Raw genomic sequence first — 27,883 nt, forward strand, 5'->3', positions numbered from 1 at the left:
ATATATTACTAACTTCCCAGTTACAGAGAGGATTCTGGAACAAGGACCACCCAGAGGGAGGGGCCTGATCTCATACTGTTTTGAGTTTGGTACACATGTTCTAAGAACTTCCTCTCAAAAGCTTCCCAGAAACTGGATCAAAGCACCCCTTAGTCCACGTACTCTGAGGGCAAGCTGTATTTCCGGCTGACGTCGGTGGAGACCGAAAGAGGAGACAGCATTGCAGGTGAGGACAAGGAGCAGTGGACACTGGGGGACTTGCCATCTCCTTTTGACCCACTACTGAAGGGGACACATCACAATATTCCTGTTGAATGTGGATAGAAATTGTTAGAGCTCGCTGGTGGTGAGATGTATGTTTGGGGAGAAATATACAGATCAGTTTGCTGGTATCTGTGAGAAATGCTTGATTGAACGGAGGCAGGGCTTATTATGAATTGGTAAATACGAAGAAACTGAAAGCTTGCTGTTTGTAGTTCTGTGACAGAAAATGTAATTGAGGCTGGGAGGAAGTGTGCTAATTCAGGAGGTGTTGTCAGTTGAGATATATATGTGTGTGTACACACACACATACATATACATATATTAATGTGGGTATATGCAAATATTATTTTGTAACATACTAGTCAGATTTCTTTGGACTGCTACTATCTAAACAAGTGAATCTCCCTGTTTAAAATCACTTTGAAAAATACTTAGAAAATATGAATTATTTATTCAAAACCATAAAAACATATGTATTTTAAAATCCTCATTATGATGCAACTAACTATATTATTAAGGACTTTTAATTTAAAAATATTTTTATGTCATATATATGAATGTACATAAAGGGTGATGTGTCTGTATTTGTATAGTTTTTCATAAATAATTTTCTTCATGGATATTTTTGGGGGGCAAATTCCAAATGTTGAAATGGTTTCGTAAGGAGTTTCCAAATACCATTTCCAAGAGGACTTTGCCCATGGCCAACACTGGCAGCTCACCAATGAGTGCCTGTTCCCTCTCTCCCTGTACTAGCCGAATAACATGTTTCTGTTGCAGGGTGCGGATGCACACGTGCAGAAGCTGGTTCCAAATGTGCCTAGCAAACTCACTATTATTTCTGCCGTGCTCTGGCATCAAACTCCAATTTGCTTCTTATTTGCATGAAATTTCTGAGGTGCTTCTACTTGAACGCCAGATTGCCTCTTGGAATGCCTCTTCTACTATCGTGTGTCTTTCTGGGACTTGGAAAAGATGCTATCTGCTAACAATCCCCATTCTTTTCAGTAGCTGGCTTTCAATAGCTACTTTGTCTTAGACTCTTGGGACTGCTCAAACCAAATTTCATAAGAGAGCAAGCTCATAGACAGCAGCAGCTTCACTTTTGACAGTTCTGGATGCTGGGAGGTCCAAGTCCAAAAAACCTGCAGTGATGCCAGGAGGCAACCTGTTTTCCGATTCAGACATGGTGTTCTTGTTGTGTGTCCTTGAGGCCTAATTCCAAAGTCGCACCTTTCAGTATATAAAGAGTGACTGTTAGAATTTCAACACATGGATAGAGGGAGGTCATAAATATTCATGCTGAATGAAGAACGAATCCTTACACCAGGTGAAATGAGAAAACTTGGAATAATATAAATACTTCATACTATTTTTATTTAATAGACTTTGGCAGTTGTCAGCTAAATAAAAATTATGTTTCCTGATTGTTCTACTTTTTGTATTCATGATGTATCAATAGTATTTCTGGAGAGCAAAGTTAATAACACTCAATAGTAAGAGAAGTAATATCCTGTGTAGTATATTGGTTTTAATAGGTCTGTCCAATTAGTAAACCCGAAATGTTGACACGTATTACAAAGTTCCACAGTCTGATTACTACACGGTTCACTCATGATAGTAATGCTAATATTTATTACTGGTTCTGTTCTCATGCACTATAGATATTAACTCATTAAATTACTATACAAATATAGAGGTTAGGTACTCTGATTATCTCTTATCCATGAAGAACATGGAGTAAAGAGAAGATACACACACAGACACACACACACACACAGACACACAGACACACACACACAGACACACACACACACACACACACACACAGACACACACACACACACACACACACACACACACACACACACACACACACACATATATATATATATGTAATTGTGAGGTTATCAGCAGTCGTCCAGCTGTCATTTTGTTGAACCTAGACCTCAACTCAGATGACCTAGAATTTTCTCTTAGGAACTGTGCTATTCTGACAATCTGTCAATTTTTATCTGACAATGTGGTGGGCATTTTGGATAAGAACAATACATAATTTGAGGATATATCCCAGAGGAGTCCCCAGCAGGGAAGGGCAACTGTATTCTATATTCACAAGGCTTGAGTATCAACATTCCTGACTTCAGGACCCATAGCAACTCAACTTTTAACAATAACTTCTCTTTCCAGATGGCATCCAGATGCTGTTCTCTAAATCTCATTTGGCAGAGACGTCACTGTCTCCTTCATAACTGGATTTGAATCCAGTGAGGACTGTTAGTTTGTCCACAGGATAGAACTGCCTGTCCCCCACCTGGTTTACCTTTAGGAAGTGGCTTCTGTTTCTTTCCCCCATCAGGGATCTGTGCTTCTGGAGCAATGTTCTGCTTGCATCTGATCAGTGGTGATCCATCTTCATCTCTGACTGTGAATTTCCAAAGCTCTTCTTTTCTTGAGTAATTTTTCTTCTTATTCTATCATTTTCCTGCTTATATGGAGCCACCTGACCTAGAAACTTAAAATAAGGCATTGGAAGGTAGTGTTACAATAATAAAATGAAGAAAAATCAGGGATGCTACAGCATAGTTTTATGATAAAGAGATGTTCCAGGGAACATTCTGTGTGGAAAAGAGAGACCACAGATAAGGTTAATAGACCTGAACTTGGTGGCTAAAAGAAGAACCACTTTAGAAGGGATGCAGATGTATCTCTTCTACGGAGCTCACATACAAAGCCCTGGGCTCTGTCACGAGAGCACTGAAGAAGAGTACAGAACTAAGTGAATCCTCCCAAGCCTTCCTTTGCTTCAGTGGTTCTGGTTGAGACTGATTTTATGTCAGGGTGTGTTGTATGAGAGCAGAGTAAAAAAATAAAAAATTTCTACCTAGAGAGCTCAAGGATAAGTTAAAAGCCTGCTATTGCCCATACATAATTGATGAACAAACATAGGTAAGTGATCACACATGGAAGATTCATTAGTCCAAGCATTTCCCAATATCTTAAAGCAATAAGATCAAAAGACAAGTGAGATCTTTGGTCATTTGAGCCAATAAGAGCAAACTCATCCAAGCACTGTTTATGCAGATATAGTATGGAAAGGAGCGGGCTGCGTCCCACCACCCAGCTAGCTTATACCCAAAATAATTACATAGAAACTCTACTCATTTAAACACTGCCTGGCCCATAAGCTCTAGCCTCTTATTGGCTAACTCTCACATCTTGCTTTAACCCATATCTAGTAATCTGTGTATCACCATAGGGTCATGGCTTACCGGGAAAGATTTAGCATGTCTGACCTGGTTGCTGGCTCCATGGCAGCTCTCTCTGACCCTCTTTCTTCCTCCCAGAATTCAGGTCTGTCTTTCCTGCCTACCAAGTTTCTGCCCTATCACAAGGCCAAGGCAGTTTCTTTAATCAACCAATGAAAGCAACACATAGAAAGAAGGACCTCCTACACCATTTCCCCTTTTTCTGTTTAAACAAAAAAGAAAGGCTTTCACTTTAACATAATAAAATTACATATAACAAAACAGTTATCAAGCAATAATTACAGTTACAATATTTATATCTATTTTATCTTTTATCGTAGCTAAGGAGAACTATAAATATCTATTCTTCAACTCTGTCAAAGACTCCAGAAGGATATAATATTACCTAAGTAAACAACTTTCAAAACTCTAGAAATGACAGAGATATCTCACTGCCTGGACAGTCACCCAAAGTTCTGTACTGTTGGGGTATCCATCTTCAGCCTTCAGGCCCATAGTATCCAGCAGACATTTCCATGAAGCAGGAAATTTCAAAGACAGTTCACTCACTTTTTGCTGTGTCCTGCAGAATGTCTCATAGAATCTTTCATGAATCAGGAATCCCGAAGGATCATCACCTTTAGGCAAGTTCAGCAGTCCTCTCTCTACGGGTTTTTCGTGTCCAGTTTATGCAACAGTCCAGGCAAGAGCAGTTTCTTGCCCAGATGGCTAACAAACTCCATAAGGAGCCTCTTCAATACCCATCTTCCTCTTGAAGTAGCTTGGTGCTGCCGTGTCTCATTGTCATGAAAGGTCCTAAGTTATTAAAACATTTAAAATGCCATATTCTATAGTCTTTGAAAGATATGAAGAATGCCTATCTAACTGAAATATATCTCTATATATCTAGAAAATCTAACATGACTACAAGCTTGACTTTTATTGATGATTATCTATTAACCTATATTTCTCAATTATACATTACATTTTAAATGAACTACACAATCACAATACCTTAATCAAGATCAGAAATACTTATACATATAACAAGATTGACCTTAAATTTATATCAATAAACCAAGATTTATAGCAATGCAAATTATTCATATCTATATCATCTCCTTTAAATGTAAAAGAACATTTATAAACAATATTTGGGAATATGGGCACAGTTATTTCTCTCCAAACTGCTTCGCGCTGTATGGGGGCACTGTTATTCAGGTCTTTCATGCTATAACCTGTGTGCTAGGTTCCTCTCAGCAGTTGAGCAAAGTAATTTTTTTAGAGTGTTCACAGCAAGCTTTCAGAAGGGCGTGGTCTGCCATACCATTGGGATAGAAGCAATCCACAGGGTCTTATCTTCTGTGAAAACAAAAGAAGAACCTCTTTTCCAAAGCATCATGTCCTTAGACCCAAATTCTGAAGTCATAATACTTTTATAATAATATACATGGTGGTTTAGCTTAGCCGCTCATACAATGAAATGTTTCTCTGTACTTAGCTTCTTCACAGTCAAAAAATTCAAAGAAAATACAATAATACAGAGATTCCAGACTCTTTGTGAATTTTCCATTTTTACATGGCTTATTTTTTTTAATCTATGACTATCTGTAATCTGTCTTTTTAAAGACTTTTCCTATTTTTGTTAAAGCATTAACTTGATTTTTTGACTTTTTAAGACTCTTTTTCTTCTCTCTACCAAGCCTGCATATGTCTATCTAACACTATATGACCTATTTAGAGGTCTTTTATGTCTGAATCTGTCCTATTGCATTGCCTGTAATTCTTTACTGTCTAGGAACATTTTTGCGTTGCGCTTTTAAATAGCTATGTGCTTAAGAATCTAAGCTGTGACATTCCTAGGTCAAAAACAGGTATTATGAGCTTGCCCCTCCCAGTCCAACATGGCAGAGCTACTTGTGCCTCCGAGTCAGTTGTCCCTCTGATCTGTGGAGTGGGGAGCTCTTCTGGATGTTGTTTCCACCTCTCTCCAATTTCAAAATGGTGGGCATATTATTTCTGCTAGCTCTGAGGCCACCAGGGAGGACCTGTGCTCAGCAGTCCAACCAGGAGAATGAGCGTGCCACACATAAATCTTTTTTATCTGAGTTACAGCCAAATCTTCCATACAGAGCACTGTGCAGCCTGAAAACATCTCTCTGTACAGTGGCAGAAATCCGCCATGCTCTCCTACCTGCCCAAGCCTGATTCTGCTGTCTGCCCAGGCAGGAAGAGCTGAGCCAAGGCATAGTCTCAGCTACTTTCCCCAATTCCGAGTGGACACACAAACACCCAGGCCCACAAATGCACCATAGCCAGAGTTTGCACCGGTGGCACATTCCAGGATGCTGCATTTTAAAACCACGCAGCTTTTTTTCTGTTGCTTTTGCTGAGTCAGGAAATCTCTCTGCTGCATGCCCTAGCAAACAACAAAAAGCTGTGTTGAACTCTCTTGTGTGTATGTATCTCTCTCTCTCTCTCTCTCTCTCTCTCTCTCTCTCTCTCTCTCTCTCTCTCTGTGTGTGTGTGTGTGTGTGTGTGTGTGTGTGTGTGTGTGTAGAATTCCTTTTTAAGCCCTCTTAGGTTTTGCATGGAGTTAGTTACCACATTGGAGCGCCAATTTGCAGTATGGAGAGGAGTGGGATGTGTCCTGCCACCCAGCTAGCTTATACCCAAAATAATTACACAGAAACTCTATTTATTTAAACACTGCCTGGCCCATAAGCTCTAGCCTCTTATTGGCTAACTCTCACATCTTGCTTTAACCCATATCAAGTAATCTGTGTATCACCATGGGGTCATGGCTTACCGGGAAAGATTTAGCATGTCTAACCTGGTTGCTGGCTCCATGGCAGCTCTCTCTGACCCTCTTTCTTCCTCCCAGAATTCAGTTCTGTCTTTCCTGCCTACCTAAGTTTCTGCCCTATCACAAGGCCAAGGCAGTTTCTTTAATCAACCAATGAAAGCAACACATAGAAAGAAGGACCTCAGATATATATTGTCTTGGATCATCTAAAGAACCAGTGTTCCAAAGGGTCAAACAAAAGAATGGAAATTCCTGAACCTAGTTACCAGAGAGCTAGAAGTCAGAGTAAACAGAAGGAGCCAGCTGGAGCTAGTTCCTAAACTCTGGTAAGTAAGTTCATGGACACCTTAAATAGGCCAAGGGCCACTTAAAATTGCCAAGAAAGTGGAAGGAACAGAGAGGAAATGATCTAGGATAAAGGTGGCTTTGTCTTGAAAGATGAGTTTTGCAAACTGTACACCAAAGTCTAGCTGCAATTCAAGTCCAACAAGATGGCCTTTCCTCAGTTCCAAACAAGATACCCAGTGGTTCCATGGGGGCATGGTCACTAGTGTGCTTTCTAACAGCCTGCTTTGCTCAATGGTTGTTATGCAGGCTTCTTTAAGGTCTTTACAGATCTACAACTAACCATCTCCTTCTTGTGAAGTCCCACTGCTCAGGACATGTGATATGGTCATTGGTCACAGGCTTTGTTTGATCATTTCACTCTGTGCTAGGATTCCATTATTTGATCATTTCAGTTTTATACAGTGGGTCAAAATGCAGAAAGACCACTTTATATTAGATCATACACAGTGTGTACATCAGACCCTTAGGTTTCTTTCAAGAGAGGGCAAGATTCAGGAAGCTATTAGAATTGGGGGAAAGGTAGTTGAATAGTTTTCAAATACTACTTTGTAATTTGAGCAAATAATAATAACCTTTTAAGATAACAGAAAAAGTTCTATGCCAAAGGCTATTTCAAAATAGAAAGAGGCTGGCGATGGAATGGTTCAGTTGGTGGAGCTGATTGCCAGTGAGCTGGATTATTTGAGTTGGAACTTACATGGCAGAAGAAGAAAACTGACTCCTATGTGTTGTATGACTTGCACATGTGTACCATGGCATGCAAACCCCCACACCCTAATGAGTGAATTGATTAAATGATTAAATGTATAGCACCAGCAGCTGACAATTTGTCACAGGAATCTAGCCTGATACAACCATGTGCTGCTGAAGCACTTTCTACATGGCTGCTTCTTCCTGTCTTATGCTGGAGACTGGAACACACAGGGAAGGCATTTGGGAAGAGGGAAATGGACATGAAGTAGGAGGGAACACAAGCAAGAACTCAAAAGAGGTAGACAAATCTTGGTCCTTGCTGACTCTGGCTTCTTCAGAATTCACAATTTGCTGCCTTGTGAATTGAATTGAGCTTTAAAAAAAAAAGTGTGATGTTTCAGTTTTACCTCCAGATATTTCTTATTGGGGTTAGGGAGATGGCTGAGTTGGTTAAGAACTTGCTCCAGAAACATGAAGTCTTCATGTCAGAAGCCAGGCACAACACGCATGTGCCTATAATCCTACTGCAGGAAACGAAGAAACAGGAAGACCACTGGGGCTTATAGCTAAATTGATAACCTTCTTATAGATCTTAATCAAAATAAAAAATGTTAAGGTCTGAGAGCTGGAGAAACAGATCAGTGGATAAAGTACTTATAATGCAAGCATGAGGACCAGAGTTCAGGTCCCTAGGATTCGCAAAATAGACCGTGTAATCCTAGCATGGGAAGCTGAGGGGAGGAGACAAGAGAAACCCAGGAAGTTCACAGGCTAGCCTGGCAGGTGCAGCAGGAAGAAGCAAGAAACTCTGCCTCGTACTGGCTTTGTGGGAGCCTAGGCAGTTTGGATGCTCACCTTACTAGACCTGGATGGAGGTGGGTCGTCCTTGGACTTCCCACAGGGCAGGGAACCCTGATTGCTCTTTGGGCTGACGACGGAGGGGGACTTCGTTGGGGGAGGGGGAGGGAAATGGGAGGCGGTGGCGGGGAAGAGACAGAACTTTAATAAATAAATAAATTAAAAAAAAGAAACTCTGCCTCAAGCAAAGTTGTCCTCTGGTCTCCACAGACACTTGTGCTTGTACTCACACACATATACAAACACAAATGTGAGCGTGAACACACACATAGTGAACACACACATAGTGAACACACACACAGTGAACATACACATAGTGAACACACACATAGTGAACACACACATAGTGAACACACACACAGTGAACATACACACAGTGAACATACACATAGTGAACACACACACAGTGAACATACACACAGTGAACATACACACAGTGAACACACACATAGTGAACACACACATAGTGAACACACACATAGTGAACACACACACAGTGAACACACACACAGTGAACACACACAGTGAACACGCACACAGTGAACGCGCACACAGTGAACGCGCACACAGTGAACGCGCACACAGTGAACGCGCACACAGTGAACACGCACATAGTGAACACACACATAGTGAACATACACATAGATACACATAGTGAACACGCACATAGTGAACACGCACATAGTGAACACGCACATAGTGAACACACACATAGTGAACATACACATTATACCCACGTGTGTACTCATACACATATGAAAAGAAAGGAAATAAGATTGAGAAAAGTTGCCAGAGATACTCAACATCAGTCTCTGCTCCCCATAGGAACACACACACACACACACACACACACACACACACACACACACACACCCTTTTCTGTGGTCCACTCTAATTATAAAACTCATGGAATGAAGAGACTTTCAAAATAGTGTTGTTCAACCTCAAAAAGTTGACTCCTTAGAAAAACAACCATTAAACATTCATTCATGGTTTATTATGAGAAAGGATAAAAGCATGAACATGGCAGATGTTTGGGTTCTTATGCTAGTCACAAGGGAAACTTATAATGAGGCCTTAGCATTTTTTTTAAACTGAAGATGAAATAATTCAAGGTTTAGGTAAGGAGAGAAGAATTGTTATGCACAGGATTGTTGAAAAACAGGTTGCAGGAGGTTGGGACTATTGAAATAAAGATTTAGCAGACCTATGATCTGCAAACATTTAAACATCAGAGAGGTGAGAAGGGGTGTTCTCCTTTGCAGTGGAGAAAGCCAGCCTATGGAGAGTCCTCATGGCGAGGAGGAGACATCTGTGTGGGAGTGTTGGCTGAGGCTGAGAGTGGGCCAAAGTTCAGTCAGGTGATGAGGGCAAACTCAATTGAAGCTGGGTCAAGTTGGCTAACACAAACCTTGTTCTTTCAGGTCCACGAGAATGAACAGTTTAGCTGTTTATGACAAAGGAATAAACAGAACCATACAGAACTTTGTACAGGGACGTGGAATGGGCATCACGCTCTGCTATGGATCAGAGAACATTTCACCTGACTTCAATTTACTTTGAGGAAGCTGCTAGGGGGAAGGGATGCTGTATACTGAGCAGGGGAAAGTAGAGACATTTGATCTGTTTAGTTAATAATTATTTTCTGATTGATTTATGAGTTCTGCTCATTGTTTTTGAAGCAAAAATGGGGATTCTGAGGATCTGTATTTATCTCTGTCCTGGGTGAACAAGGAGGGTGCACACAAGCCCCACATGAAATGGAGAGGATGGTCCTTCTAGTGGACTGTTCACCTAATACAAATTGGGTTGGGAAGATTTCTTCTTTTTCTTTTTTGTTTTTCAGTTTTTTTATTAGCTAATTAATTAATTAACTAATTTTATATCCAGAATGCAGCCTCCCATCACTCCTCTCTTCCCATTTCTTACCTCCCCCATTCCCCCATTCCCCCATAGTCCCCGAATCCCTCCTAATCTAGGAGGATTTCTTTAACCAGTGTTTGTGCTAAGTCAGTGTTTGAGTAAAATCCAGCATTGCCAATCTCTTGGAAAACTGATCTTCTGAAATATATGTTGGCCTTAACCTTTGCTGCCTTGGTAATGAGCCCTGCGTGTTTTTCCCTGAGGAGCTAAGGCTTCAGAATACTGCATCTGTGGTTCTTGCTACGGCTACATAGACAAGTGTTGATTATTTTAGAGAAGAACCAGTGAGACTCTCACATTATACAATGATCATGGAAGATTGTACATTCACTTTGGAAAAAAGATAAGCAGATACTTAAAAAGCCAAATGCGTGGCATATACTTCTGGAAATAAAAACATTCTCATGAATGTGTACACTTAGTAGCATAATAATTTTATGAATAACTGTATATAAACCATAGCAGACCAAGTGTCCATAAGATTAAAGGATAAAAATTGATTCATGCATTATGAAATATTATCTACTGATTAAAAATAATAAATGTACTGCTGAAATATAAAAAAATTTTGTATTTGACTATTAAAAGAAACCAGTGTCAAAATATATTTTAATGTATTATGTATGGAAAAATTCAACACAATTCTGATATAGATTTAGTATATAAATATGTACTAAATAATTCCATTTAATTTACATTTTTGTTGAAGGACAATTACAGAGTCAGAAAACTACTGATGATTTCTTGGATACAAGAGCCAGATAAAAAAATTGCTGGATTTATGAGTGTGTGGAAATGGTATGAATTATTATTATAGTGCTAGTTAAACAAATGTAGTCATTTACCAAAACTCATAAAATTATTAATTTAAACTTGGTGAGTTTTGTTGTTGTTGTTGTTGTTGTGTTTTTCAAGATAGGGTTTCTCTGTAGTTTTGGAGTTTGTCCTGGAACTAGTTATTATAGACCAGGCTGGCCTCAAACTCACAGAGATCCTCCTCCTTCTGTCTCCCACGTGCTGGGATTAGAGGCGTGTGCTACTACCACCTGGCTAGTTTTACCATACTTAAATTAAAAATAAATGAGTTGAGCCAGAGAGATGGCTCAGCAGTTAAGAGTACTTAGTGCTCTTCCAGAAAACCTGGGTTCAATTCCCAGCACCTACATGGCAGCTCACAACTGTCTTTAACTCCCATTCCGGGGGGCCCAACACTAACACCCATTGCAAAACCCCAATGTACATAAAATAAAAGTAAATTCATTTAAAAAATTGAGTCAAAGTTAAAGAATATCATCTATCTATCTGTCCCTCTGTCTATATATCTATTATCTATCCATCCACCCATCCACCCACCCATCTACCTATTAATCTGTTTATCTCTATGTAAAATTGTTCTAACACAGTGTCAACTCTGATAATGGTGTACTATAACATCATTACAGTCCCCATGGAAGAGCTCAGAAGAAACACCTTCACCTTTTGCTTTTCTTTTTTGTTGTCAATATCGAGAAATGGTGTGCATCTATGTATTAAGGTATGTTGACAAATAATGGGCAAGCATAGAGCTAGGTGCTTTGCAGTAGACTTATAGGCTACTATCTAATTTATCATGACCTCATTTACCAAGTGCCAGTGACACAGATAACCCATCCATCTTAATCCCTTTCAGTTTGTTTCAAATTTACAAGTGTTTGTATAGAAGAAAAGTCACTCAATGGACTTATCAGTGTATGCATCTCAGTGGTAGAGTACTTGCTTAGTATGCTTAAGGACCTAGGTGTAGTCCCCAATACTACTGCACACATGTGAACACACACAAATCTATTAAAATTTGCCCATATATGCTTCAAGCATAGGTTTGTTAACGTCATATACCCTTTATTGCTAGAATTGTAGATGTTATAAGAATGAAAGCAAATCTTCAGAAATATTTTTAAAGTTTGAAAAATGAAGTTCATGATCATTTCACAGAGATACCTTTCCCTTCTTCTAGTTAGTGAAAACTTTAGTATAGGAGGAACCCATGAAACTGTAGGAATATACCTTAAGTCATGAACTAGAATGGCCCATTATGTCTGCATGTATTCTAAGTCTTCTCATTCTTTGGCCTTTCTTTTTGAATTTTTTTGAAAATAAATTATGTGAGTACTATATTTATATGATTTTTCCTTTCTCTGCCTCTCCTTCCTCCCTGTGCTCTACCCTGACTCTTTCTAAATTCATGAGAATTTACTCTTCCATTATGGTTACATGTATACACACACACACACACACACACACACAAACAACTTGCCGAATTTATTTAGTGCTTTGCATTTCTGTTTAGGGCTGACCTCTTGGGATTGGATAACCTATTAGGAGACTCGTTACTGGGACTGACTCCTCTTCTCTCAGCAGCCATTGATCATCTGTAGATCTTCATCTAGGGGAGGAGCCTTGTAGGAATTCTCCTGTCTACACTGGCATGTCAATTGACGCTGTCATTTTTTTGGTCTTATTTTGGTAACCATATTGTTGAGATTTCCGAGGTATAGTTTCCCTGTCATATATTGTCTTAGTCAGTGTTCTATTACTGTGATGAGACACCATAACCTCAGCAACTCTTATAAAGGAAAACATTTAATTGGGTCTTGCCTACAGTTTCAGAGATTTAGTCCATTGTAATCAGATTGGGAAGCATGGTAATATACAGGCAGACATGGTGCTGGAGAAGGAGCTGAGACTTCTACAACCTGATGCACAGACCGCAGGAAGAAAAAGAAAAAGCCATTAGGCTTGGCTTAGGCTTCCGAAACCCCAAAGCCTACCTCTAGTTGCACACTTCCTCCAAAAAGGCTACATCTCCTGTCCTAAGTAGTGGCACTCCCTAATGACTAAGCATTCAAATACATAAGCCTATAGTAGCCTTTCTTTTTCAAACCACCACATATATAGAAGACACAATCTCACAGCAGATGTCTTTGGCATTTCTTAATCTCTTCTTTAGGATAAGGTAGCTGCCAAGATGCTCCATTTGCGAAGTTCACAGATGCTGCAGATGTTGGAGAAGTCTTTAAGGAAACACCTTCCCGAGTCCTTAAAGGTGAATGTGGAATGTCCTTGTGGAAAATGGACTATCAAGTGTCTAGGAACAAGGTGGTAATGAGAAGGAACATTTAATGAGCTGTGTTCTGGGTTAGGTATTTACTTTGTGGCCAACATTTGGTTGCTATCACCCTGAGGCAAGGGAGGCATACTGTATACATTTAACAGAAGAGGAAATAAAAGCTCTATTAAATCACACCACAATGAGTGGCAATGTGATCTAGGTGATCTTTGCTGACTCAGGGACATTCTTTGTGCTCATATAAGAATTGTTTTATATAACACAGGCTGTTTCCCAGAGTTGCAAGTTGACAAAGCCAGTGATGTTAATGTTTAATATTTTTCTGACTGATGACATCTGAGAAGAGGTTAAACCATATGACTCTTTCTCAAAACTAATAATTTTTCAATTCTTATTTCACCAGCTTCCTAAGAAGCTTATGCATGTAATTTTGCATGAGCAGGAAATTATATTTTAGAAATGTATCCATAACTTTGTGTATTATAGCTTTGCCCATAATTATTTATGCATATTACAAATGGCTAGAATGTTACTAAGAATAAGGAATATTTTTGTATTACAGCAAAGATGTTGATTTATCCATAGAATTTACACTCATAGCAATAATGGCTCATTATGAGAGAAAAGTTGGTAGAACTAAAAGGAAAATAAACCCACATGTTGTGGGAGGCCACTTGTTTGTTTCCAGCTGCCCAGATTCTTGAAATAACCACCCAGAAACTGTATTAATTAAATCACTGCTTGACCTACTAGTGCTAACTTATTGGCTAATTTTTAATATTAATTTAACCTATTTCTATTAATCTGCGTATAGCCACGTGGCTATGGTTTACCAGCAAGATTCTCTCGTGTGTCTGTCTATGGTGGGGCTACATGACTTCTCCTGACACCACCTTCCTTCTCCCAGCATTCAGTTCAGTCTTCTCTGCCTAGCTCTATTCTATTCTATCATAAGCCAAAATAGCTTCTTTATTCATTAACCAATAAAAGCAACACATATACAGAAGTACTTCCCATATCATTTCTCATTATCTGTTTAAATAAAAAGGAAGGTTTTAACTTTAACATAGTAAAATTACATATAACAAAGCAGGTATTAAGAATTACAGGTCCAATATTTATATTTACCTTATCTTTTGTCATAACTAAGGAGAACTGTAGTTATAACCGTCTTTCTTCAACTCCATCAAAGACTCCAGCAGGAAATGATATTACTTAAGTAAACAGGAAGTACACTGTAAGCAAGTTCCAAAACTCTAGAATTCACAGAGACATCTTGCTACCTGGACAGTCACCCAAAATTCTTCTGTACTGTTCCATCTTCAGCCTACAGGCCCATAGTATCTGGCAGACTTTTCCACGAAGCAGAAAGTTTCAAAGACAGTTCTGCCTGTTTTGGCAGTTTATCAGTCAGTCAATTTCTTCTGTGTCCTGCAGAATGTCTGGCAGACTCTTTCATGAAGCAGAACGCTGAAGGACTGTCTCACCTTCTTTAGGCAGCTTCAGCAGTCATTTTTCTCTGAGTCCTACAAGTCCAGTCAAACAGTTAAGGCAAGAGCAACTTCTTGCCCAAATGGCTAACAAACTCCATGAGGAGCCTCTTCGATGCCCATCATCCTCGTGAAGTAGATTGGTGCTGCCAGGAGTAGATGTGTCTCATGTCGCCAGAACCCTAAGTTATTTAAATTCCATATTCTACAACTCTTTGAAGTGGTTGAAGATTACCTATCTATGCAGAATACAATTTCCATGTATTTAAAAACCTGATTAGTTTAAGTATGACAAACATGAATATTGACCTGTAATTCTTAATACCTATATATCTTAAAGACTAAAACTTCATATTAGAATATTAAACAATCTTTAAACAACTGTGCAATGAATGAGGACAATGACCTCAAAATGTAAACAGTGTATAAGTATCAGAGGTCAAAATGTATATTTGTGGGAGGCTGCTTGTTTGTTTCTGGCTGCCCAGACTCCTGAAATAACCACTCAGAAACTGTATTAATTAAATCACTGCTTGGCCCATTAGCTCTAGCTTTTTATTTGCTAACTCTTACATCTTAATTTAACCCATTTCTATTAATCTGTGTATTGACGTGTGGCTGTGGCTTACCAGCACGGTTCCATCCTTCATCTGTCTCTGGCAGGATTGCATGACTTCTGACTCTCTTCTTTCTCCCAACATTCAGTTCAGTCTTCAGTCTTCCCCACCTAGCTCTATTCTACCCTATCACAGGCCAAACAGCTTCTTTATTTATTAACCAATAAAAGCAACACATATACAAAAGGACTTCCCACACCACCCACAAGTATAATTAAGGTTAATACTCTTTCTTCCTTCATGTATAGAGGTGATGGGAAAGAAAATAAAAGGAGAGAATACCCAAGAAATGTTGGGAGCTCACTGTATTAACTGCCACTTTAAGAATATTTTCATTAGCTATAGCAGAAGCCACATTCTGTTCAAGTGTTTGTAACATTTTCCAAGACAGAATATGTAAAATTCTAACATATATATGTATATATATATACATATATAATATAGATAGATATAATTTATATAAATAGCAATATAGAGTTGAAATATTACTGAAATCACATTAAATGTTTGAAAAGCACACGTTAAATTGTATAAAATATAAATTACATTAAAATCACATTAAGTGTTTTAAAAACACATAAATAATGTTATTTAAAGTAATGGAATTTAGGGTCTGGGGAGATGGCTCAGTGGGCAAAAGTGCTTGTTTTGCATGTGTAAGAACCTGAGTAGGGAATCCCTAGTACTCAAGTAAAAATCAGGCATGGACATGCACACCTATAATGGCAGTGCTCTAGGTAGTAGAGACAGGCAGATCACTGGAACTTGCTGTTTGCTAACCTCCTCCAGGTTCAGTGAGAGACCTGTCTCAGAGAGACAAGGTGGAGAGAGATAGAGAAGAACATCCAGTGCCCTTCTCCAGCCCTCTCACCTCTGCAGACACATGGGCATGCATGTTTGCACATATATCACACATGCACATGCATACATACACACATTCAAACAAAATTATATTTAAAATTAAAAAGTATGCTTGGAAATTCCCCAAATTTCTGCAAATTACGAAAACACAACAATAAATTAACTATGCTTCCAAGTTAGAAAAAAATTTAGACTAAATTAATTAAATAACAATGGAGGTATAGCAACAACCAATGTGTTGATTAATGGGAAACATGTAGAACTCCATTTACTAAAACCATACAAATTATCTCAATTACTTGGCTTATTTCCAGCCCCGAAACTAGAAAAATTAGAACAAATAAACCCTCTAGCAAGCAGAATAAAGTAAACTGTAAAAGAAAAAAAAATACACATTTTAACAGAAACAAATGTATCTGAGTAAGAAATAAAAGTATAGAAAATCAATCATCCATTTATAATCGGATTCTTAGAAACATTGTTGATAATATTATAACCAAACTGACCTAGAATAGAGAAGATAAATATTCCTCAAATGAAGAATGATATATAAGATATCTTCAAAAATCTAAAGGGCATCATAAACATAACAAGGATGCTCTGTAATTGAAAATATACTCATAGATTTCAGATATGCTGTTATTATGTGACAAATACAAGTTAAAAAAGTTTATGTTAATAACAAGTTAACATAAACAAATTGTATGTTCTTAAGAACATACAATTAATAGCCAGACATGCTTTTAATCCCAGCACTCAGTGGGGCAGGAGGGAGGCAAACGCAGGTGTATCTCTTTGAGTTCAAGGCCAGCCTGATCTACAAGAGCTAGTTCCAGGACATGCTTCAAAACTACAGAGAAACCCTGTCTCAAAAAAAAAAAAAGAATATACAATCTTAAATAGTCCTGCACACACATATGAAAACATTCTGACAAAGGAAATGCTTTATCTAGATAACATACATAAAGAATAACTAATACCAACCACACACAACATTAGTCAGCATATAACAGAGGAGGGACTATGTCTAAATTTATTTTATAAGATCAGAGTTATTATGGTAACACAACCAAAATTATATACCAATAGAAAATTATAGAACTATATTCATCATTAACATAAACACAAAAGTCCTCAAAAATACTACCAAGATATCAAGATGTATTTAAGCAATAGGTGTGACTCCATGCTTAATCAATACTAATCATCATACCAATACACTACTGAATAAAACTCATAAGACCCTTCTTAGTTTCTTTTCTGAGACAGAATCTCACAATGTAGCCCAAACTGCCTGCATCTTACGAATGATTCATGCTGGCCTCAAATTCATGACTATCCTCTGCGTTAGTCTCTAAAATGCCGAAATTACTGGTGTAAACCACCATGACCAACTTTTTTTGTGTGTTTTAAGACAAGAACTTGATAAGTAGTCCAAACTGCCCTTTAGCTTATCATAACCCTGCCTAAAGCCCCTGTTTACCTACATTTCAGGTATGCACCTCCACACCTAGCTTGACCTTTATTAATAAATATAGAGAAAATGCTAGACAAAATATAGTAGTCTTGATAAATATGAAACTCAGAAAACTAGGAAAAAAGAGAATTTGTTCAATTTGACAAAAAAGCATGTAGGTATGATGCACAATTAAGATCTTTCTATTTAGCAAAGAAATGGAATATTTTGCTTAAGATGGATAACTTAAGCAATGATATCCATTCTCCCTTATCCGATTTAGTGAAACATTGGTGACATAACCAGTATATAATTCAATAAAAATAAATTAAAGTAGTACATATGGAGGTGGTTGGGGGAGGTAAAATGTAGTGTGTTCTCAGAGGACATGATCACCTAGAGTCCACAAAACCATCTTCTAGACTTAAGTTTAATAAGGCTAAAGGATTCAAGATCAACACACAAGTAGAGCAACCCAATTCTATTTGTATACGTTAGCAATTAATGAATGATGGGAATAAAAAACTTAACCATTTACAATAGCACAAAACAAAACAAAATCCCCACCAAATGCCAAGCTCCCACAGCAGTAGATAGAGACTCTCAGTGGTTGACATTTTCTTTTGTTAACCACTGGTATATGTGGATTCTTCTGGGCAACAGGAAGATAATGTATTTAGTACAATTATTATACTGATTGTGAGGATGAGAAACATGAACAGTATAATCTGTTAATTTTGCCAGATGCTCTGACAATATGTATAGCTGTCATTTGTAAACTAAACCACATGAGATTTCTATAATTCTAAGTCACTGCTCCTTTTGATGAACAGGGAAGGTATCTGTCAAAATGGCAGAGTCCATGGTTCAGGTTTAAAATACTTTGTCCAAAAAATTCATTGGGCAGTTAAATAATACCACAGCACAGCTATACCTGATGGGGATAGCAGAAGCCATAATGCCAGCACAGCTGTTTGACAAGGATCCAGCAAAGCTGAGCCACATGATGGCCGCCATGTCACCTTTGCTTTTCCTCTCCACCATTGCATTCATGAGAGACTTTTAGTATGTGTACAGTTTGGGAATATTGGATTGATGGAAAATTTCTGATGAATCATTCATGCCTTCTCCCTGGAATGCTATTTCCAAGCTTCCCTGAGAGTCCAGAACATATTATTCCCCCCATTTTAGGGAGATACCCTTATCTACTTGAAGATCTTCTTTATGCCTTGGAGGTTGTGACACACATAAAGAAGCCAGAGGTCTCTTTATGAGGCTATAAGATATTTTTGAAACATCTGTCCCTGTACTTACCTAGGAACAAGATAATCAAAACAAAGTAAACGTAAAAAGGTCAACAAGATTCGGTGGGCTAGAGGAGTTAGCCACAGTTCAGACTGCAAGCCTCTTCCCACTACACACTCAAGCAATTATGTGGCATATACAGCAACAAAGTTAGAGTAGCTGAAACTACGTTTGTCCTATACAGAGACGTATACTGATGGGCAAAGAATGATGTAGAAAGATGATATAAATATACATTATACCAAAATTTCAATAATAACTGCAGCAGCTTGGGCCTAAGATTATTTCTTGGGCACTGTGACCATTAAGAGTTAATAATGCACTGCTTGGAACATGGCAGTTTGCCTGGAATGGCTTGAAAATTGTTTTGGTCAAATGTCCTTGTAGTCAAGGAAGTAAGCAGCCTGAGAAAAACTTGTCATATGCTTCTAAATTCCTAAGAACTGGATTATGAAGTTAATGAGTAAAAATAATAACTCTTTTTATCAATGATGCCAAAACTTGAGGGAAAATGATTGGAAATGATAACTCTATTCTGTCATAGTTTATTAATAATGACTATATATATTATGAGCAAAGAAGTGAAACACTCATGCAAAAACAAAAATTATATGACCTATGTTTTGGAACAACATGAATGTATCCCTACTTACTAAATTCTGTATAAAGAAGGACTCTGACTGCTAGACAATCAGGCTGCAAGATTCTCCTGACTACCACAGCCTGGCTGACTCCCTCCCTCACCAACTCCTTACCTCTGCTGGGACTGTCCACTATCGGGGATGGCTCCCGGATATACCAGGTGTTGGTGTGCTTGCACACAAAGCGAGTAGAGTCAATAAGTCAATAGTTTTGTAGGCATTCCTGATCAATATTCACTGAACTCACAGAAAAAGAAAGATTGTTTATTGTAGCTACAGTCTCTCTCTAAACAGTGAATATTGAATAGTTTATCACATGTCAAGAGTAATTCATCCCAAATACTAACAATTAGGCAGGTATTAAACATTAGTATGTACATTTCTGATTTTTGACATGAAAGTATGCCTTTGTACAGTATATGTGAAATTCATATGCATTAGGAAATTCCATTGTTTATAAGGTTGTATGGGCATATGTTTATATGACAGAAAACAGAAATGTATAGGACAAAATTCTGTGATGTGAGACTGAGTGATTACTAATCTACTGTATCTGCATATTTAACTATTATAATAGTTTCATGATTTTTGTTTAAAAATCTATTTACTTGAATATTGGGCTAGATATTGTATAATTTACACACACTAATTTTATAGAGATCATCATTATTCTGGCAATGAAAGGCTTTTACTGTCTCGGTGTAATGAGCTCACTGTTCAGCGTGTTGAAATATTTAGGTTTATGGGACTGTCTTCCACATGAATCAGGGAAACCCATTCAAGCTCAAGGCTCTGGTGGACAAGTGGCCCGATTTTAACACAGTGATTGTCCGTCCTCAGGAGCAGGTGAGTTACATCAAAAAGATTATACTCCATGGTTAAGTGAAGTGACTTGCCGATATCTCGGTGGGGACCTCCAATTGCCATTATCTCGGTGGAACTTCCAATTGCCGCGCACCTCGCCCCTCTGTCTGCGCTCTGTGTGCGCTAGAACCCAATTCGCGAGCTTCGGGAAAGGGGCTGGAGGCTGAGAATACAGACGCAGAGACCGACCGACACGCAGACCTTTAAACACTGATACCAAAGCCCCTTTTATTAACACCATGTAGGCTGAAATACACTGCAGTCAATGGCCAACAGGTGATAATCCCATCCCCAGACCTCTAACTAGGCACAGCTTCTAGTAACTTTACTTAGAAGGTTCTAGCAGGGCAGAGCATCTGAAAGCCAGGACTCAATTAGTCCCAACAGTGACTCACTGTCATTGGAGGCTGGCTTAGCATGTACAAATCAGCAGTTGTGGTCCATCAAAGCACCACATGCCATGTCAGTGGATGAGAAGAAAAAAATTGACAGAATCTATTACTCTTCTTTGACAAAACTTCTTAACAGTCTATGTGTAGGAGGAAAGGACCTCAGTACAAACTAGAACTGTCATTTGATCCTGTAATCTCTCTTCTGGGTACAATATAGAAATATTATAAAATCAGTACAGCAAGTATCTACACTGCCATATTTATAGCAGAATTATTTGTAAATAACCCTAGAACCCACAGACAGATTAATGGGAAAGTGATATCTGTACAAAATTAAATATTATTAGCAGAAAAAGAATGGTATCCTATTGTCTTCTAAAACAGAGATTAACCTGGAAGACACTGTGGTAAGTGAAATTGGCAATCACAGAAAAACAATATCATCTCATCTACATGTGAATTAAAATATTTTTCTATGTATCTAAAAATTTTCTAAATATCTGAACAAAACTGAAACCCATGTAACTGATGGTGGTGAGCCAGGAGCTACATGCCTAAGGCATCAAACAAGTAGATCTGTAGGCTAAACAAGTCCAAAGACCTAATGTGCAGCATGAAGTTTTATGCTATTTATTGCTAAATTAGTTAAGTTCTTGCTACTCTTTCCAAAGAAAGAATAGTAATTATGTGAGACAACAGATCTGCTAATTGGCTTCAGGATATTCAATGTTATTATTATTATTATTGACGAGGATGGTGATGAGGATGTGTTTCATAATTTCACATGTACCTTCTTGCATACACAGGAACATTCATTTTTTTACTTTTTTTTAATTTTTATTTATTTATTTATTTTATTTATTTATTTTTTTATTGATAAAAGGAGAATAAAAAAAAATTTCCACCTCCTCCGAGCCTCCCATTTCCCTCCCCCTCCTCCCACTCTTCTCCCCCTCCTCCCACCCTTCTCTCCCTCCCCCCCTCCTCTCCCCCTCCCTCTCCAGTCCAAAGAGCAGTCAGGGCTCCCTGCCCAGTGGTAAGTCCTAGGTCCTCCCCCCTCCGTCCATATCAAGGAAGGTGAACATCCAAACTGGCTAGGCTCCCACCAAGCCAGCACATTAAGTAGGATCAAAACCCCGTGCCATTGTCCTTGGCGTCTCATCAGCCCTCATTGTTCGCCATGTTCAGAGAGTCCAGTTTTATCCCATGCTATTTCGGTAACAGTCCAGCTGGCCTTGGTGAGCTCCCAGTAGATCAGCTCCACTGTCTCAGTGGGTGGGTGCACCCCTCGTGGTCCCGACTTCTTTGCTCACCAAACAACATACACTATAAACTAAATTTTAATTTACTTACAATATAAAAATGAAGAATATTTGGTTTTCAAATCTATCGATAAGATGGATTGTCGGTTGTAGTTTTGTCTAGTTGCAGGGGCATTTCTGTGCAATATTTTCTGGCTAGCCTGCCCTAATTGAGTATTCAGTACTTCCCTTTACCTTCAAAAAAATCCCAGCTGTCATTTGTTTACTTTGAGAAGAGCTTTTTGAACAACTTACACGATGGTTTTGCCAGAAATACACATTTTTTTTGAAGAATGGTGTTCTGTGCTTTACAGTTTAAAGACATCATGTTTTATTCTTGTATGACTTTATCATGCATATATAAAAATTCAAATACAAATACAAATTCATTTTGCCAATTTCAATACTGTTGTGATATCACACACACACACACACACACACACATATATATGTTGGAGAGATGGTTCGCCATGCAAGTTTAAGGACCTGAATTCAGATCTATAGCAGCCCCATAAAGCTCTATATAAAGCAATGCTTGTGTGTAATCCCAGCATTTTACAGAGAGGTGGGGCTTGAGAGCCAGGAGAATTCCTGGAAGTTGCTAAGCAGGTGGCCTTGCCCTGGCATCAGTAAACAAGGTGAAGGTGAGGCCTGGCCCTCAAAGATGACCTCTGACCTCCACGCATATCTCACATCCCTGTGCAAACACTCTGTACACAGAGAGAAAGAAAAGGCACATTCGTTTTGAGGCTGTTTGGAACAAGACTTATTTTTATAAGGCCTTTGACAGTATCACTTTTCTTCTTTTTCTGATTATTACTAAGTTAGGGAAGAATGCTTCATTAAACATATTTAATTGAGTTAAAATTGAAATGGTACCTATACATAAAATTTAACAAGGTTTAATAAAAAATTTATAAATAGAGTGAAGTTTTGGTCTTGGTTTCATGATGTTAATAATTAAGAAATGCTGCTGACATTTGAGGAAAACATCTCTGCTTGGGGTTGATAAATAAGTGTGAGGAGTGGTGTGTGTGTGTGTGTGTGTGTGTGTGTGTGTGTGTGTGGTTTTTTGAGACATGGTTTCTCAATAGCTATGGAGCCTATCCTGGAACTCGCTCTGTAGACCAGGTTGACCTCGAGCTCACAGACATCCACCTGCCTCTGTCTCCCAAGTGCTGGTGTTATAGGAGTGTGTCCCCGCTGCCCAGCAATAAATGAGTTTGAAAATTCTTAGCAAGGATGGGAAAGGAGTTCCTGAACCTCCAACCCTGACGGAGGCCGGTGGCAGCTGAGGGAAGGAGAGCCACTTCTTTTGGGTCAGTGGCCACTGGAAGGATGCCTGTGTTCTGGTCGGTCGCCTCAAATCCATATACATCTGGACAGTACTAAATGGACTCAATGATTAATTTTAAAGCAATAAATAAAATTGGAGAGGCTATATATTGGGAAGGGTCTTGAGGAATTGGAGGGAGTGGTAACGATATGACTAAATGTGTTGTATATATATATAAGAAATTTTCAAATAATAAATTTAAAAAATAATAGGAAAAAGAGTAATGAAATTCTGAAAAATATTGAACTTACATAGATAGTATAATCAATTGTATTGATTCTATGTTGCCCAATTCACTAGGAGATGACAGATGACTTTGATCCCCATGTCAACACTTACCAGATCTATTCTAAGGATCCTAAGAACTGTTTGGAGTGCCTTGGCACACCAGAGGCCATCAACTGGAAACAACATCTGCAGGTTCAAAGTAAGAGGACAGGAGTTGTGTGCTGGCTGCTCGGACCTCCTGCATGAACATCTGTAGGATCACTCTCCACTCTGGGCACCTCACCCTGCAACCTTTTTTTTTCCTGCAAACTTCAGAATTTAAACCTAATGCATATTTCTTGGTCTAGCTTCCACTACCTCTATGGTGGAACCAGTTTCTAATATTACAGACTATGGTGTTAATAGAAGAAGCATCAAATGTGTAGCTTTTGGTGAAACTCATGTGTTTTGAAGACATATTTAGAAGCCCTCAGGACACTAGATGGGAGACAGAACTTTACCTCTGACCTTCTCTTCCCAGAACAAGCAGGACAGCTTACTGTGACATGGAGCTCTTGCTAGATCATTCAGGTTTATGTCTAGTGCGGTTACAAATGTGCCCTCTGGAGTTAAAACTACAGAAAACTTTCCGGCTCTGCCTCCAAGTTGTGATTAAATGACTTTCTCGTTATTCAGCGTCCTCATGTATAAAAATTCGGATACTGAAAGATCCTAAAACTTGAATCAATGAGAGGATCAAATGAAATATAAGATTAATGCCTGGGCATGTAACATGCTTGAACAAGATTTTCTATTATTTAAACATGCTTCTGTTCGTAGAGACAGTAAGGATTTTTACTGTTCTGCTGGACATGAAAGAAAACATTTCCAGGGAACAACTTAGGGATGGACACATAGGATTCATACTCTAGGCAAGGTTTTCTTACTAAATCTTGTGTACATCTTTGGAGTGCTTTTTTTGACCTAGACGGACAGTTATGTATTCCCTGTTTCACTCCCTTCTAGGTTCACAATCCAGCCTGAATGAAGCAATAATGGCCATTACAGCTGCTAAGCTGGTCAAAGTCAAGAGAACACAATGTATTCTTTACATTATGCCCCAGACAGCAAAGAAACTGGTTCCTTTCCTGATGGAGGAGGACACAGAGAATTTACATCATCAGTCTGGCAGACCCCGGGCCATGTGAGTTGCTTTGAAGATAATTCTGTTCCACTCTGATCTCTCACTATCGCAGCTCCCTAACTTCTCTACACAGCCCATTTCTAAGATAATTGTTTTAAAAAACATAACAGGAACTGTGTGGTGTATCTCCTCAAATGCCACAAACAGTTTTTAGAAATTGTTTTCATGGCTTTTTTAAAATCTGTGCACGTATATGTGTGTTGATGTGTTTGTACATACAGGTGGCAGTCAAAGGAGAACCTCAGATGATGTTTACATTGAGAACCATCCGTTTTCTGGTTTTTCTTGTTTGCTTTTCGAGACAGGATTTGACTGAGGAGGACAGGTTGTCTGGCCAGCCCGGTCCAGGAATCCATCTGTCTCCGGCTCCCCAGAGCTATGATTGCAGACTTGTACTTCTCTACCCGGTTTTAAACAAACATGGGATACGGGGATCAGACTGTCCTTCCAATATGCACATATTTTCTCTCTCTTGCTTTTTTGCTATGTTTTTCATAGTTTCGTTTTTATTTCCGTTGACAATGTTTTTCAGAACACCCCATCAAAAGCCACTTATAATTGTTATGAAAACTACTTTTATTTCTGTTATTGTACTTTAAGTATCTGAAATCAGATTATTTTAAAAGTATCTGCTTGTGTATTGCTAGAAGCCTGCCACAATATTTAGACTTTCACAGGGTAAGAATATTGAGTGAGTGAGATGGCTCCGTGGGCAAAGTCACTTGCTGCCAAGTTAGACCTGAGTTAGATCCCTGGGACCCACATGGTGCAAGGAGAGAACCTGCTCTCACAGATTGTCCTCTGACCTCCACATGTGTGACCCAACAATATGAAAAAAATAGGCAAAAAGAGCAAGAGTTTTTTTGTGTTGTTCAGTGTGAGGCAGAACAGTACCCGACATATAGAAAGTTCTGATTTTGGAAATGAAAATTTAATTGCATCCTTCCCCTCTTTTCATCCTGTGCCTTCCCTTCTCCTTCTCAAATTTATGGACTCTTTTTCTTTAACTGTTATTTTTACAATGTGTGTATAGGCACACACACACACACACACACACACACTTATTCAGTCTGTTTAGCATTACTTGTATGTATATGATTTCATGGCTGACCAATAGATTGGATAACCAATTAGGAGGTTCATCCTTGGGGAAGACTATTTCTCCTGCTCTCAGCATTTGTTAGTTTCCTGTAGTTCTGGGAGGTACAGCCTGGTGAGGTATTTTTACCCTTCCATGTTAGCGTGTCAATTTATGTTGGTTCTTAATAAATTTATGTTTAATCAATGCACCTCACAGAGAAAATATTTTCTAGTTAAGAACGCTTAAGCAAATTATGATTTTCCCTCCACTGATTTCCAAGGTAGCACAGGGAAGCACTAAAACTGCTGGGCACTTGCGGTCCAGATGCTCAGCCCCATGGCCTTCTGGTTCAGGATGCCAGAAGAACTTTGCTCACACTGTAAAGGGCATTAGGAGCCAGAGATCACCTCCTCATCCAGAGTGTCTCTGATGGCCGAGTGGCTTGCTCACCATGAGGATGATGAAGGGCATGGTTGTGACCAGAGTCTGTATCCTCTGCTTATGCCTCCTGAGAAGAGTTTTTATCTCATTGTAGGTGTCTTCACACTTTAGTAGACACAGGAGGAGCCGTCTATATGCCATGCTGTTGACCATTTGAACTTCTACTTTACCTTGCATTCAATATGGCAGCCAAAGACTCTCAGATATCAGTGTTGAAGAAGGCTTAGTCTATACAGTGTCCCCCATGCAAGCCTGAAGATTCGAGTTATGATCCCTAGAATGTTCATAAGAACCCAGATGTGATAGTGTGCCTGTTACCCTGGTGCTGATGTAGTAGATTCAAGAAGATAATGGGGGATCACCGGACAGTGATGATCTCCAGGTTAAGTGAGTGAGACTGAGCAAGACTGAGAAAAGCACCCAACATCTTACACACACACACACACACACACACACACACACACACACACACACACACGGTTCCATGATTCTAAAGTTTTGCATTGCTGCTTTCTAGCATGTGCTTTTGAGTACTTATTCTTTATTTGTCCATTTTTCTTATCTATATGATGTCATCTGCTCTATTTCCTGTGGGAAGGTGGGTCACAGCCATATTGAGAACAGTACTAAGTTCTTAGTGAAGAGTTAATTGTTTTGTTTCACAGTCCTGAATATTTGTAAGATGAAACCTCCTATAATACTAATTTCTGTCTTCTGATAGAATGCCTATTAACTCGTCCCTTCTAAAGAGAGGGGAACGGAGGGGAGTTAAGTTAGTTGCCTACCTAACTGGCATAGCTGGCCAGACACTGCCCAGCTTCTGCTTACCATCACTGCAACGCTCACACCTCATAGGAGACTTTTATGAGGCGGGACAAATATTTCTTTGTGCATGAAATTCAGGGCTGCCCTTTTTCGTTTTTCTTCAACAGCAACCACGAGATGTTTAAACTCTCGTCCCTGGATGCCACCCATGCTGCTTTGGTGGATAAATTCTGGCATTTTGGTGGCAGTGAGAAGAGCCAGAGATTCATTGAGCGCTGTATCCAGACCTTTCCTAGCTCATGTCTCCTGGGACCTGAAGGGACCCCTGTCTCCTGGGCTCTGATGGACCAAACTGGAGAAATGCGAATGGCAGGCACTGTGCCTGATTACCGGGCACAAGGTCTTATCTCCCACATCATTCATACACAGACTCTGGTTATGGAAGAACGTGGCTTCCCTGTGTATAATCACATGGACAGAGCCAACAAACTCATGCAGAAAATGAGCCATACTCTACAGCACGTCCCTATGCCCTGTGACTGGAATCAGTGGAATTGTGTGCCTCTGTAACTCAGGTGCTCAACATGTGGCTGTGTTGGATATGCAACAATAAAGCTGGAGGGGAGAATGGTGCACATAGAGGAAATACAAACTGCAGTAAACAATAAAGGAGTGG

General features: G+C 39.0%; 1 protein-coding gene across 2 annotated transcripts; it reads left to right on the forward strand.

Annotated features, from left to right (window-relative positions):
* Positions 1-90: 90 nt before the first annotated feature.
* LOC142850262 (glycine N-acyltransferase-like protein) lies at positions 91-27,859 on the forward strand. Of its 2 annotated transcripts, XM_075973580.1 has the most exons (7): positions 160-226; positions 10,850-10,938; positions 13,127-13,222; positions 20,355-20,462; positions 23,810-23,936; positions 24,743-24,920; positions 27,375-27,859. In XM_075973580.1, the coding sequence occupies exons 2-7, from the start codon at positions 10,936-10,938 to the stop codon at positions 27,775-27,777; spliced, it is 915 nt and encodes a 304-aa protein (XP_075829695.1). In that variant the 5' UTR covers positions 160-226; positions 10,850-10,935; the 3' UTR covers positions 27,778-27,859. The 2 variants fall into 2 exon arrangements, with proteins under 2 accessions (XP_075829696.1, XP_075829695.1); XM_075973581.1 differs by lacking the exon at positions 10,850-10,938 and having other exon boundaries at positions 91-226.
* The last annotated feature ends 24 nt before the right edge of the window (positions 27,860-27,883 follow it).

The sequence above is a fragment of the Microtus pennsylvanicus genome, chromosome 5 (assembly GCF_037038515.1).
Source record: "Microtus pennsylvanicus isolate mMicPen1 chromosome 5, mMicPen1.hap1, whole genome shotgun sequence".
Lineage (NCBI taxonomy): Eukaryota > Metazoa > Chordata > Mammalia > Rodentia > Cricetidae > Microtus > Microtus pennsylvanicus.

What these genes read in the sequence shown, in the direction of transcription:
- LOC142850262 (XM_075973580.1), top strand. An exon ending in ACAACATCTGCAGGTTCAAA is followed by an intron (nt 23,937 to 24,742) that starts GTAAGAGGACAG and finishes ACTCCCTTCTAG; the next exon opens with GTTCACAATCCAGCCTGAAT. An exon ending in TCTGGCAGACCCCGGGCCAT is followed by an intron (nt 24,921 to 27,374) that starts GTGAGTTGCTTT and finishes TTTCTTCAACAG; the next exon opens with CAACCACGAGATGTTTAAAC.